The sequence below is a fragment of the Motacilla alba genome, chromosome 23 (genome assembly GCF_015832195.1).
Source record: "Motacilla alba alba isolate MOTALB_02 chromosome 23, Motacilla_alba_V1.0_pri, whole genome shotgun sequence".
Lineage (NCBI taxonomy): Eukaryota > Metazoa > Chordata > Aves > Passeriformes > Motacillidae > Motacilla > Motacilla alba.
Window position 1 is genome coordinate 6,694,421 of NC_052038.1, and position 14,400 is coordinate 6,708,820.

The 14,400-nt window shown below is 50.3% G+C and overlaps 1 protein-coding gene across 13 annotated transcripts in view; it reads left to right on the forward strand.

Moving 5' to 3' along the window:
• The window catches only part of PHACTR4 (phosphatase and actin regulator 4), a 53,411-nt gene that overhangs the window by 34,068 nt on the left and 4,943 nt on the right, over window positions 1–14,400 (forward strand). For 12 of the 13 annotated variants that reach the window (XM_038160596.1, XM_038160594.1, XM_038160601.1 and 9 more), the window contains 6 exons: window positions 6,440–6,616; window positions 7,048–7,128; window positions 9,092–9,256; window positions 9,374–9,733; window positions 12,622–13,204; window positions 13,801–14,024. In XM_038160596.1, coding sequence (XP_038016524.1) covers window positions 6,440–6,616; window positions 7,048–7,128; window positions 9,092–9,256; window positions 9,374–9,733; window positions 12,622–13,204; window positions 13,801–14,024 — 1,590 coding nt within the window. The remainder of the gene's footprint in view (window positions 1–6,439; window positions 6,617–7,047; window positions 7,129–9,091; window positions 9,257–9,373; window positions 9,734–12,621; window positions 13,205–13,800; window positions 14,025–14,400) is intronic. The other variant, XM_038160606.1, reaches the window with a different exon arrangement.

Sequence of the window (14,400 nt, forward strand, 5' to 3'; positions counted from 1 at the left end):
TGGGAACGTTCGCCTGCATGGGGCAGGAGTCAGCCCCGAGAGTGAGCCGGGACCAAAGCCACCAAGAATTGCCTCCTTGTGCTTGATGTCACCTGTCTTTTGGGGCAGCTACAGCAGTTTTGGGGGGAGAAGGGCTTGGCAATAATCTCCCTGCTTGTTTTCCCTCTCCATTGTGAAGTATCTCAGTAACAGGCTGGAGAAAACACAAGTGTGTAAGCTCTGGGAGCAGCCCCACTTGCCGAGCGCTGTGTGGGGTCAGGGTTGCTGCAGGTCTCTCGTGGGTGCTGTTCCCAGCACTGGGGCTGGGGAGGCACTGGCTGTGAGGAGACTTCCCACATCCTGCTGCTGCCTTTCTCTCATTTCCACTCACTGTTAGCTGGCTGGGCTCAGTTGTTCACCCTCATCTGTAAAGTGGAATTTTCTGATTTTCACAGAAGAAATGGACATTGGCAGACAAAGATCACCCTCAAGATACAGACTATTATTTTCATTATTTTTCACTTCTGTAACTTTGACCCTATCAAGCATTTTTAGGGCTCAGATGAAACCAGTGATTCTCTTCCCCACCACCAGTTCACTCCAGCTAGTCTCGTTCAAGAGTTGCTAAAAATAATGTGATAGAGAGTGGAAGGGAAGTAAAACTTCAGTTGTCTTTGTATTGTGGAGATTAACAGCATCTTCTGCTTGGGTTTATTCACCGTTAGACCCTGACCTGGTCAGTCTTGGGCTCTTTCTCTCATCAAATGCCAAGAACAGTGGTAATTTCCAGGGAAGTGGGCTTGGTGTAATGATATTGTGCTTTCTGGAGATGGGGCCAGCAGACCCGGTGTTTCCTCAACTGCTCATATGCTCCCTGAAGTCTTTTTTCATGGCACAGCTCTCAGAGTTCCTACTGATTAAATCTGGAACTTGAAGAGATGGTTCTTGCATTAACTGTGTCAGGATGCTGTTAAGGAGAGTCCTGTGAAGATTATGGTGATTAGAAAACATACAAAACACAGGGGAGCCGAGGGCTGGGACTGTTTGAGGCTGTTTTGTGACCACAACCTTTCATTCCTTTAAGGTCAGGACTCGCGTCTTCCCTGGACAATTCAGGAAAATACACACCAAGTTTTTAAAGCTGTTTTAGGGAAGCTTAGAAACGTTTACCCAAAGTGCTTTTTGGATACTTTTAACAGCATTTCACTCAAAGAGCGTTTGCTTTTTGAGTTGTTGCTGTTTGCTTGGAAGCTTCTCGGATTCTTGTCTGCTCCGCTGGACGCAGTGGGGTGGGAGAGGAGGGAGTTGGGGTGCTCTCCAGCCTGGTCACCCACAGCCTGGTGGCAGCAAGAAGGCTTGTGGCACTGGCTGGGGGCTGCGGGGATCCCGCTGGAGCTGCAGGTACCGTGTGTTCCAGGTCCTGAGGTGTCACGAGCAGCCACATTCCCTGCAAACCTTCCCCCTGCACCCTGTGGGCCTGCTCGATGGAGAACTTCAGGGATGTGCATTCCTTAGGGAAGGAAATAAAGGGGATTAAGAAGAGTTGCTGCGCTGAAGTACCTCATTTGCCCAAGACAGAAATGCCCAGCAAGCTCCTCATGAACTGGAACTCCTGGCATTTGTGGGGGTCCTGTAGTAGCTCCTACAAGAAGAGATGGATCAGGTTCTGGGTGAACTCTGGTTTGTGGATGGAAGGAATCTGGCCCAAGCTTACAATTTAGACACTGTGCAAGTCTGCTTACACATCAAAATAGGGATGTTTCCTCATGAGGATGTCTCTTAATGAACGTAGAATTTACCAGTCTTACATCTCAGAAAAGGACTGGGGCGAAGAGCCCATGGTAGTGCAGGGAGGGTGATACCTGGCTTCTCTTAGACTGCTTCACCAGCCTTTGGATGTCTGTGGAAATGTGTGGGGCACAAAAGCAGCTTGTTCTCAACCTTTTCCTAGCAGCTCCATTCTGCAGTCCTGTCCTGGGGCTCACTGACCCCACATCCTTAAAGGATTGTGCCATTTTCCTCATGAAGACTTAAAAATCAGTAGTTTTTCTCCCAGGTATATTCAGGATAATATGAACTGTCATCATCTGAGATACAATCCTTTGATTTCTTCACAGCTTTCAGCCTTGCTTTGTTGTGATCTCAGACTTGGACCTGAAGTGATTTTTAGCTTAAAAGCAAAATTTCTCCATAGCCAGGGTGACTTCGGAAGGATGTGTGGACTGAGATAAAATAGTTTAAAAACTCACCAGGATTAATTCTGGAATGCCCTGCACTAGATCCAGGTTGGGTTTAATTCTTTAACACTGTGTATCAGAGGTGCCTCTATTCCATGTAACTGCTGCAGGTTTCTTCCACATTAGAAATGATCCTTCATGGAAGGAATGTTTTTTAGTTATTGCTGTTGGTCCCTGAAGTTCCTGCTGTGCCTGTTTCCAGGCTGGCAGTGCTTGGCTCTACAAAACAGTATTTTGGGCTTGACCCCTGAAGATGGGGATTAACTGTCCTTGCTCACATGGTGGCTCTTCCTCCCCGGCCCGTGGTGTGACCATTAAACCATGACATTTACAGGTGCGGTTCCTAAGGGCCAGCTGGGGTGTCCTGTGTGTGTGGCCAAGGTGTGACTATGTGTGGGGTTTTTGATTGACCCCACAATCCTGGCTGTGCCAGTTTGACCCACTGAGAGCAGTGGTGGAAGTGAAAGCTTCACCCTGTTGAATGGGAATGGCAGCCCCGGGGCTGACAGGACACAGCAGGAGCAGGTGACACATCACCACAGCCACTTGCTGAGGGTGGGAGAGACCAACTCTGGGTCTCTAGCTCCTTCCACTGAAATAGTTTCTCTGTTTTGGAAAAAAAAAAAAAAAAAAGACTGGGGTCCCTCAACACCACAAGATGCAATGGAAAAGGAACTTTTTTCTGCATGAAATTTAACTGCAAGATTTGAGCAAAAACATGTCTGCAGGGGAGGGTTGGAAGGACCAGGTGGCCAGGCAGAGCAATAGGGAATTGCATCCCAAGCTGCTTGGCACTGCCGGAGCTTCCTGCCTTCTTGTGTGTTCAGGCTGTGCCAGTTTTGTGACGTTTCCCTAGATTATTTCAGTCTAAACATTTTGGGTTAACATAAATCTGCTGTTTTAAACAGCTCAAATTCACCTGCTTGTTTGGATAGAATGAGATCAGAACAGCTGAAGTGTTTGGGAGAGCGGATCTGCAATGGCAGGAGGCTCTGGCTGGGAAGCAGCTGGGGCATCACGCTGTCCCTGGACCAGCTGGATTCTGAGCTCCAAGTGTTCCCGGCCATCTCCTCGGGGAGCATCAGGCAACGTGCTGAAGGTGCAGCATGTATTTTGTTCCCGATTTTTTCCTCAGCCAGGGCTCTGTTGGGACGATAAGCGCAGCATCCAGCTGCCATGGTGGGCTCTGTGGGGCTCTCCCAGCTCCCGGGTCACTTTTCCAAAATGTGGACTCCTACTTCCAGAGGGGTTGAACAAGGTCCTGCTTTGGCATGGGGCCACTTTAGGGAGACCTTCTCGTGAGGACTCTGCTGGCTTCACCCAGGGCTGTGTCACCTCGTTTAACCTTTTCCATGTATTTAAAATGGGTTTTCCAGCCTGGCACCATGGTGAGGGTGAGGCTGGTCTCTTGGACACAGCTTTGCTGCTGGGCCAGGTTGGGTGAAGGCATCAGGTTCCTGATGCTTCCCACCCTTCCCTCCAAGTCGGGTCCTCTTTTTTTGCCCTATTTGTTCCCCTAGCACGGCGCTGTGGTTCCTTCCCGGTTTTCCTGTGCATGACTCGGATAAGGAAGGGTTTCCCCCTTGCATTGCAAAGCAGCTTAAGAACCCTCCTTGTAGAGCAGGAGCAGGCACAGCCTCAGCAAGGTGAATGCTCTGCCTTCACAGGGAAGAAATGTCCTTTCTGCACTGTTTCATGGAGATTTGAGCTGGAAATGGGCTGTGAATGGAAGGGAAGGTCCATTTTGGAGGGAGTGTGAGCACTATCTAATGTGAACAATCACTGAACAATAAGGTTATTTGAATGCAGATCTGTAAATCTCACCTCCAGCTGCTGATCCACCCTCTCATTATTCCTCAGTGTCATAATTGCTTCACAACAGACTGCTTTAAATGTCTATGGTAATTGGGGATGGGAAAAGGAAGAGTGCTGTGGAAGGGTAGGACAGGCTCTCCTGTCATCTGCACAGCAGGACAGACCGAATCCCAGTGAGGATCAGGGAAGGGATTGCTTCCCTGGCTTCAGTGTGAGCAGTGGGCTGGAATGGTCTCAGAATGTTTAGTAACATGTCAAGTTTTATTTTACACAGAGCAAAAGGGTGGTGGAAATGATTTGGACAGTGTTGTGTTCTAGTGTGCCTGTCTCCCCCTCTTGCCTGGCTGCTTTTGGGCATGGAACTGATTCTAAACCAGCAAAACCCAGTGTTTCCACGTCGGACAACACCTGACTCTCAGCAGGAGCCTGTGAGCAGTTGTAACACGGCCGGGGGAGCAGTGAGGCAGAGAAGCAGGACCAGGTGCTTTGCTCTTGATGTGAAGGTCTTGTGAAACCTCCTGTGATCACCTGCGTGGTTGCAGCTCTGGCAGGGAAGCTCCACCCTGGGAAGGTATTTGCTTTGACAGCCGGACCTGGGCTGCAGGAGCTGCTGGAAGAGGCTCTGGCAGGAGTAGTCACATGTGGGCTCTCCCCACCCTCTCTGCTCTTAGCTGCTCCTCCTTTGGAGGTACCGTGTGTCTCCTGCAGTTTCGGCTGGTCCTTTCATGTCCTGTGCTCCTCCCTGGCTGTTCGGAGGGGACTGTGGCAGGGGAATGCTTGTCATTCTCCTTCTAACTGGAAATGGAGACATTCCAGGGTGCTGAGGGCTCTTCATTAATCCCTGGAGCTGATGGTTGAGTTTTCTTTTAATAAGGTACTTCGCTTAGTGCAGCACTCTGACATCTTGGGCGGCAGGCAGCACATAAGTGACATTCCTCGGAGAAACTCTGGGGAGGGGTGGTACTGCTGCCTTCAGCACTGTTCTCCTTGGAAAGGTGAGGGAAGTGCCTTTGGTGACACTTGGGCTTCAAATTCCATCTACAGCCTGTGCTCGGCAAGTGCTCGTGCCTGCCTGGTGAAGTTTGGGAATGCTCTGTTGAGCACAGTGAATACTGCTTGTTAAAATTGCATGTACAACTCCAGGGCTGCAGTGCTCCTGTCTCTGCTGAAGCTGAGGGATTCTGGCTCTGGAAATCCTGCCATGGAGTGGGCACCAGATGGCTTCACTTTGCTTGTGCACACTGATTTGTTTTTTTGCAGGCAATGCTAGATTCTGCTCATTGTAAGTGCATCTCTGTGTTCCATCAAATACCCCAAAACAGCACCATCAGGCAAGGCAGGATCAATAGCCCCCAAATGAGTGTTTTGTGCTCTGGTTCTGCTTCAAAAGTGTGATTTTTTTGAGTTGGGGATGGGGTTTTTTTGTTTGGTTTTTTCACATGTCCCTTCCCGCCTCCGTGTCCTCCTTGTGCTGCTCTCCAGAGACTCCTGTGCAGTAGGTGGAGCACCGGCTGCATTGTGTCGCTTTCCTGTGGAGTTGTTGCTCTTGGCCAGCTCTGCTGCCCTTATTTATAGAAGGAAAATCAGAGAGGGGAAAATCCAGCACATCCAGCTGCTGGAATGGGTCTGGTGATTTCGGGGTGCGGACACTTGTGAATGTCAGCTCAGGGGGCTGGAAGGTGTTTGTGGTCATGAACTTGTGTCCAGCACCAGTTGCTTCCAAATGAAGATGAGAAAATGTGGGGAAGTGGTTTGTGTTCATGAGCAAAGCTCTGACACTGCAAAGTTAAATTAAAATGTGGCTGAGAGAACCGGGGGGACTCAGCCTGGAGAAAAGGAGGCTCGGGGGGGCTTCCACTCTCTCCAACTCCCTGACAGGCAGGTACAGACAGGTGGGGGTCAGGCTCTGCCCTGGAGAACAAGGAACAGAACAGGAGGAAGCAGCATCACGCTGTGCCAGGGAAGGTTCAGGTTGGACATCAGCAGGAATTTATTCATTTAAAGAGTTACCAGTCCCTGGCACAGTCTGCCCCATCCCTGAAGGTGTCCAAGGAATAAATGGACATAGCACTCAGTGCCCTGGGCTGGTGACAAGGTGGAGGTTGTTCACAGATTGGATTCAACAATCTTGGAGGTCTTTTCCAGCCTTAATGATTCTGGGGTTCTGTAATCTTTGTCTCATCAGGAAGGCCCTTACCAGTTTCCCTTTGCCCTGTTTGTGTTGAGAAGCCCACTTGTGTCTCCCCAAGCTGATGTGAGGGCTCAGTGGAGCCACAGACAGAGTCTTGTTCCCTTTTCTGCATGAATGTGTGCCACCATTCCCAGTGTGGGGTGGGTTGGTGGGAGATGGGAGCTGTTACCTGCAGCACAGAAGTAATTCTTTATTCTTTTCCTTCTTTTCTGTGCAGCTGAAGACGTGGATCACACCCCAGGTGATGCCAGCATGGGGGTAGATGTTTTAGAATCAGGTGACACCACACCTCCCACAAAGAGGAAAAGCAAGTTCTCAAGCTTTGGCAAGATTTTCAAACCCTGGAAGTGGAGGAAAAAGAAAAGCAGTGACAAATTCAAGGAGACTTCAGAAGGTAAAGTAACAGGGGCTGGGTGGGTGTCCCTGCCTCCATCCATCTGAGGAGGGCTTGCTGTCACAAGCCTGAGTGCTGACATGTGCAGGAACCAAAATGGGACTTCGGTGATGGGCTGGCACCTGCAGTCTCTCCAGGAACACCTTGCCATGGAGCTGTAGTTTCAGACAGATTAATTCCTTTCTTTCAAGGAAGTTCCCCAAGCAGCTGTGGGGAGGGAGGGTTTGCTCCACAATCAGCAGTGCAGTGTGAAATGCAGGTCTGAACATGCAGTTCCTTCTCTCTCCTCTTAATCCATGCAAAACCAGTGAAATTTGAAGCCCTTTTATTTCCTCTAGAGAACCTCTTTAAAAGAAAAAAAAAAACAACAAACCTTCTTGAACTTCAAGCTTGCCCTGTTTTCTGAGTGCTTTTTTTCAATTTAATATCAGTTTTAGAACGAAAGATTTCTATGCGAAAGCCAAGAGAGGAGCTGGTAAAAAGAGGGGTTCTGTTGGAAGATCCTGAGCAGGGTGAGTCTGCAAATGAACTTCTGTCTGTGTCTGTGTGGCTGATCTTCCTCTGGCCAAACCTCACCCTTGGGAGACAAATTTAAGGGCTTTCTGCTGAAGTGATTCCTGTCTGCCTCACCCTTTTCAATGCTCTCTCTTGTCTGTTTTCCCACCTGGGAGGAAGGCAGCCTGCTCAGGGAGGAAGATGGTGCTGAGGAAGTGCAGTGCCTGTCTGGAACACCTTCCTGCAGGGAGGGAGGGCTGTGCTGTGGTCACTTCCCATCCCGTCCTTCTCTGTGCTCTGCTCCAGATACCTTGTGCTGTCCTGCCAGCCTCTGCTGTCACACTGTCACTCACCATCTCCTGCTGTTCCAAATGGGAGAGGTGCAGCCCCAGGGCTCAGGCTGGGAGAACAATCAGAAACGGGGGAATTCTGAGCTGCTTGGGTAGCAGCATATCTTCCAAGAGATGCTTCATGGTATGGTGTCAGAGTCACCACTAGGCTGATTAACGTTTGCGCTGCTGTCTAGGAAGTCTTATCCCCTTTTCTTTCATCTTTGATGTCTCTTGGGATCATGCTGCCAAAATAAGTTGTCAGATCACCATCCACTCACCTGGCTGGGATTTGTGTGATGTGGAAAAGTGGTGAGGAAAGCTGGATCATACTGTTCCTGTCTCCCTCGCTAAAAATCCTGGATAACCAGAGGCAGTTGCTGCCATAAAAATCTCTGTCTCATCCCTTGAGTTTCAGCCCTGGCTGGGAGGAAACTCCCTCTTGTTGCTGTTTGTGCCTGCTGCATTTCAGGGAAGGGCAGTGAGTGAGCGAGGCAGCGCCGTCTACCAGCTCCTCACAGGAACCGAGGCTGCTTCTTGTGGAAAAGAAATCCTGGGAAGCTTCTGAATAACACCAGGTTAGGGAAGGGGAGGTAGTACTTTGGAGGGAGAGGAAAGGTGAGGAGGGCAGTGGAATAAATCACCAAAAATCAGAACAGGAGAGTGTGCTGGGGTGTGGCACCTGGAGAGCATGGATGCCACACACTCCAATTCCTTCAGAGATGGCAGACTGAATTGAAAAAGAATTTTAATCAAATGGGTGATGTATTTATTTAAGGTTTCTTAAGTTGAAATTCAGTCCAAATGGGCAATTTTCCCTTACAGGTGGATGCTGAGTCTTTTTTTGAGAGTAATACTGTCAAAAATTTGTCTGTTGGGGGCAATTACTGAGAATGGTGGAGTATTTCCTCATGGGGATTAGGAGTTTCAAGACCCTCAAAAGCATGGGTTGGATTGGATGGGTTTTTTTCCAAAAAGAGGTTTTGCTTTTAACACTGGGAACCTCCATGCTAGACTTTGTAAAAGCAGAAATAGTCAAAGTGAGCTACACAAAATTCTAGAGCTGTGTCATTACATCTGATTAAAGCAAAGGTAAAGTGAGGAAATCTGCCTTGCTGATGTTGTGGGTTGAGCAGCATTTTTTGTGCCAAATTCAGGGTAGAAACAAGGAAAACAGAGGTGCTTCTGCTAATCTGAAGACTTTATGAAAGTCTGTTATTGCACGTGCAGTAGGTGACTCGGCTCATGTTGGAATGTGCATTGTAGCAGGGAATTGGTGGCTGCTCCGTGATGGAGGGTGGATACAAAAGCTGCTGGAGATTTATGGCTTCAGTTACAACTTCCCTGTGCTGCAGCACAGCACTGGGCACACTAATCTGTAACAAAAGAGCAAGGGCAGGATAGGGAGAAGAAAAGCCCTTGATAGCGTACGGTGCTGTGTGATTTACTCATCAATAATGAAATCAAGGGCTCTCAGTTCCAGCTGGTTGGGTTGCTGTGCTGCCCTGTGCAGAAGGTGGCTGAAGCTGTTTCAGAAGCCAGAAGGAAGCTGGTGTGGCTCCATGGTTGTTGAGTCAGCTCAGCCACCTGTCCTCTCCCCTGCCTTCTGAGTGTTTTCTCTTTGCTTCTCTGTCCTCCCGTCCCCTTGCAGATGGTGAAGAGCCAGAGAAGCTGAACCCACCTGCACTGAAGAATGGCCACACTGTCCCCATTGGGGGCCCCGGGGTCTGTAACCTGCCCAGCCAGGAGGAAGAGGCCACAAAGCCATCCAGCCTTAGGAAGCCTGTTCCAGTGGAGGAACCAAAGAAGAGGCAGGGTAAGAAACCAGACGTGTGCGAAATCAGGGCTTTACGTTCTCCTGTAACCAGTTCTGAATTCTCATCTGATCCTTCCCACCCTCCAGTGCCTTAAACTGAGCTGCCTCCCTTTGCAGGCTCCTCCAGCAGCCACCCTGGGCCTGAACTGGAGCCACCTCAGGAGCCACCTGTTCCCAGACAACCTCTGCTTCCTCCAAAAAGACCTCCCTCCACTTCCCAGGAGGCAAACGAAGTACAGGCAAAGGATCCAATACCTGCCAGCAGCACTGCAAGAACTGCCCCCTTCAGCACAGCCCCCACGGCAGCAAAGACAGTCAATTCCACAGCGGCCCCTTCCCCAGCCCCCAGGACTCTGCTCCCTGCTCCTGCCAGTGCCAACACTACTGCTCCCACCAGTACAACCAGCACAGCTCCTGCCAAACAGCCTCCCGTCCCTCCTCCCAAACCTGTCAACAGAAACAGCAACTCACTCATAGGTAAGTGACCCATAAACTGCTTTTTGTACCCTGAGATGTTCTGGAGCCACTGCTCCAAGACTCTGTTCCCTTCATAAGGGGAGATTTTTAGTTGCATCAGAATGTCTGACCATCTTCCCTGAAAGCAGTCCAGTTTGGACTCAAATCTGCCAGTGTTTAGCCAGGACACACATGTTCTGGGAACAGTGTAATTACTGGAGTCTTCTGCCATGAGCTGTCCAGGCTGTTCCCAACAGCTACCTGCAGGAAGGAATCCCTGCCTGCCTCTTCTCTGCCAGCTCTAAGAGACAGTGTCTGAATGTTGATGCTTCACTGGGGGCTGGGACTGGGGAATGGTGGATGAGGTTTCGTGGTTAGTGACAATTCCTTCTTTCAGCTGCTTTTGGGGGAAAAAAAAAGCAAACCAAGAAACAAACCCAAAGAATCCACATCCCACCAAACAGTGTCTGGCACGGCTGTCACTGCCAGGCCATGTGGTTTCCACTCAGGGCAGGAGCTGGTAGGGATAATTCAGCCTTCCCTGGTTATACTCAGGCACCTCCTCTAAGGTCTGTGGCTGGGCTATCGACATATGAGTCTTGTCCTTATGTCTTGTCCCAGGGATAAATCAGCTCAACTGTAATTTAAAGTGAATCTTCCCATTTAGAGAATTAAATGTTTTTAGCTCTGTAATTTTTCTAAGCAGAAGATTTGGTGAGAGTTTCTTAAAGCTCATTTATTCTCTGTTCTCTGTGGCAGTTCTGGGGATCCTAAAGATGCAATTCTGAGAGTTGGAATGACTTCCTGCAGCAATGGCCTGTTGGCATTTCAGGCAGCTCTCTCACAGACACTCCTGATCTTTGGACAGGGTTAGCAGAGGTTAGCACAGGAGGGAGGCTCCTGGGAAGATCAGTCTGACAGGTGTGCACTGTTATCACAGAAACTGGAGGTGTTACCCAGGTGTGGTTTGAGAGGCAGTGCTGGGTGTGCAAGTTGCCATCTGAAATAGCCTGGGCCACTGCTTTCAGTGTGGACAGATTGCTCTGCTCTGCTTGGGGCTCACCTTGCTCTGGCAGGTTTTGCAAGTGACCTTGGTATGGTATTAACAACCCCCATGGGCCAGACCAGCTTGATTAGCCTGACCATGCTTGAGCACTCCATGAAATACCTTCTTGTTTTCTTTAAGCTGCTTGCACACACTGCAGGTGGCATTTGAAATGCCCCAGGTCTAATTAGAGGAGGTACTTGTGGAACAAAAAATGTGGCTGGAAACAGCAGTGTATCCAATGTGTTCAGAGCCATCCTGCCTCTTCCCAGCAGCATGGGCTGGGCTGGGAGCAGGGGAGGAGAGACCCAGCAGTTCTCTTTTGTTCCCTGGGTGTGAGTGCAGATGTAGAGGAGGCTGCACAGCCCTCTTGTCTGGCGCAATGGAGCTGGAGCTGCGGTGTTGCTGTGGGAGCCTTGTGTTGTCACTGTTGTTGAACAGCAGGAGTGGAATTGGCTTTGTGAGCTCTCCAAGGGTCTTTGGTGCCTGCTCTGACTGCAGGGGTGTCCTTCTGTGCCACTGTTACAGCCTGAGGCTGGGGAGGGAGTTACTGTGCAGGTCACCCCTTTGTCTGTCCCCAAGATGCTCATTTCCTGAGCAGTTCTGGTGTCTCAAGCAGCAGCTTCCTTCTGCCAGCTCCTCTCTCCCTTTCAAATTTTACCTCTGCTCTTACCCAGAGGTGCCTCAAGCCTGGTCCTGCCAGGCTTGAAGCGCTGCTCAGGAGACACTGGATTCCCTTGGGCAGGAGCTGAGGACGCTCTGTCTTGCACAATCTGGCCCTTAATCTACAAGGGGAAAGTCTAAAAATGCTAAACATCTCACAAATGTGCCCACCTCTCTCCAGCTATGTGGCCTTATCTTGGGACACTCTCCCACTTGCAGCACCCTCTCGTGGTGTCTGCAGTGCAGATTCCCCCAGCTCTGTTCTGGGGACATCCATGTGTCACCGTCACCCGCTCCAGGGAAACGTACAGCAAATCTCAGCTGCTTTAGGCAAAGCCTCTACAAGCCCCAGAAGCCATGGATTCATGGATGTTAAAAACTGCAAACTCCTAAAGCAACAGCAGTCTTTACTGCTGCAATTTCCCTAGGAACAGAGGGGGGTTCGAGGATCCTGTGACTGCCCACTGCAGGCATTTTTCATGTCTCTATTTCTTCCTCTCTTCTCCATCAATTGGCAAATATTTAAGACTAAAGGCTTTCGGTATCTTTCACAGTTTTTCTAGTTACTTTGTAGTGGTAGATGAGTTTATATGGGGCTTAAGGAACAGAGTTCAGATGGAGTAAAGCAGAACCTCATCCTGAGGACTGCTGGCAGTGGGGTGTTCTTGGGCTGGATCTGATGGATGAACACAGAGGGGGAAGCACACTGCTGCCTGCAGCTGTGCTGATTTTTGCCTCGAAGCAAAAAATAAGACTTTAAGACTTTTTGAGTCTTCCCAAGAAGTTCTTTAATGTGCAGGGGAGCCGTTAACATGACTGGAGTCTGGGGTGTCCTGGATGTCTTGGATTCCTTTTATGCTGTAAATACAGCCACAAAGTGCCCACATAACTGCATTCCTGGGCAGGCTGCTGTGCTGTCTTTCAAGGGCTGGTGCTATTTCTCTCTCTCTGAAGCAGCAGGATGCACAAACCTGTCTCAGCTTGCTTGGTTTTGGCTGCTCTCCCAAGTCTTACCTTTGCTTCTGGAAGGACAAACTAGGGCCTTGTAACCTGGCTATTTCTGGTATGATACTTCAGTAAAAAGGAGCAGAGAATGCTTAGTCCAAAGCTCTGAGTGAATGCTGTGCTTTTTCCACACTGGTGAAGGTTATCTGGAAAATACACCGTTAAATATTTTGGCTTTTGTGGTTTTTATTTTCAGCTGAACTCTCCCAAGTAATGACCAGTGGTACAGCCTTGCCCAAGCCTTCCCCTCCTCTCCCTCCAAAGAGAGGCCTCCTGCCTAACAACACGCCAGAGGCTGTCACCTCTAAGCCCCCAAATGACAGGACTGTGGCAGCGAGTCGCCCTGCACCGATTCCACTGCACGTGACCTCAGCTTATCCACCACCTTCGCCCTCGCCGCCACTGCCCACCCATGTGCCCCCCGAACCTCCGCGCGTGGCCCTGCCCACCCCCACCCCTGTCCCAGACCCACCGTGCTCCCTGGACCTGCCCAAGGAGACTCCTCCTCCTCCCCTTCCTGAAGACTTCAGGTCCATGGAAGTGTCGAAGAGGACAGCAGAACAAGGCTTTGGTGAACCCCACGCGCTGCCTCGCCTGCCCCAAATCCCACTGCACATTCGTATCCAGCAGGCTCTGGCCAGCCCTCTGCCGGTCACCCCACCTCCCGAGGGGTCCCACAGGGCTCACTCGTTGCTCTTTGAGAACGATGGTTTTGGAGAAGACAATGGCACCCTGGGCAGGACAAGATCCCTGCCTGTCACCATTGAGATGCTCAAAGTGTGAGTACTTCCTTGTATGTGTGCCGGCTCTCCCAGCTTCTGCAGTGCTGGGCAGGGCTTAGGTCTCTACTGAAACTGTTTCCCCTGTTGTCCAAATCTGTGTTTCAGGCTCTTAAGAGCCAGAGCATCTTCCCCATGAAATCACCCCTGGCTTTGGGATTTTGTTCCTCACAAAGGGAAATGGGTTCCAGACTACAAACACAGGCTGCTGCCAGGAATCCAGGCCGGGACTGTCTGTGACTGCACCAAGACCAAACAAGGTCCCGGATTCCATCCATCTGTGGCCTTCCTTAGCCTTTCATTTTGCTAAACATAAGTGGGAAAAGAACTGTCTTGTGTTATAGTAGAGCTGAATCTCCAAGTCACAAAGTAGTGGGGTCAGAGGGCGGTTTGGTTCTGCAGAACCTGCCTCTGTCATTTCCTTGGCCAGAGCTCCCTGTGCTTTGAAGAGAGGGGACGGTGCAGGATCCTGCAGTGGCTCTTGCACCTCTGGTTTCTGGGCTTCCCTGAGGAGAGCTAAGGGAGTATTGATTCTAGGGGTATTCTGCAGGCCCTGTGCCACGTGTTCAGAGGTGTAATAGCGTGCTTCTCGTTAGTCCAGACGATGAGGAAGAGGATGATGATGACCAGGAAGAGGAACAGAATTCAGGTCCTCGTGTGTATATTGGAGATGTGCCATCTGTCACAGTCATCCCCAAACTGGTACCCCAGGTCCTCCCAGAGGAGCAGGAAGGAGACGAAGGGATGAGCGACTCTGACTCGGAGGGGCCCATCCTGTATAAAGATGATGAGGATGAGGAAGAAGATGAAAGCCAGAACAGTAAGGCTATGACATTGCAGGTGTCATTTTTATTCTCTGCTGAACTCGTGCCTGGCTGCACGGGGATCTGGATCAAAGCTCTGGTTCCCACAGCGCCTCAAAGCAGCTGGTTCTCGGTTGCATGATGTAGCACATGTCCTCTGCCTTGCTTTGTCCAAGGCTCTGCAGCCAAACCCGTGCAGTCACCTGCTGAGTGCACCCCTTCAGTTCCTGATGGCTCCTGTGACAGCCTGTGCTGTCCCAGCCCCTCGGGTAGGAGGTGAGCATGTGGTGTCACACAAAAAGTGCTGGCTGCTGCTGCTGTGCAGTGAGTGCCGAGCTTGGGAAGAGCAAGGAGAGAGGAGGGCTCTCCCTCAGGGAGAGCACAACTCCCAGG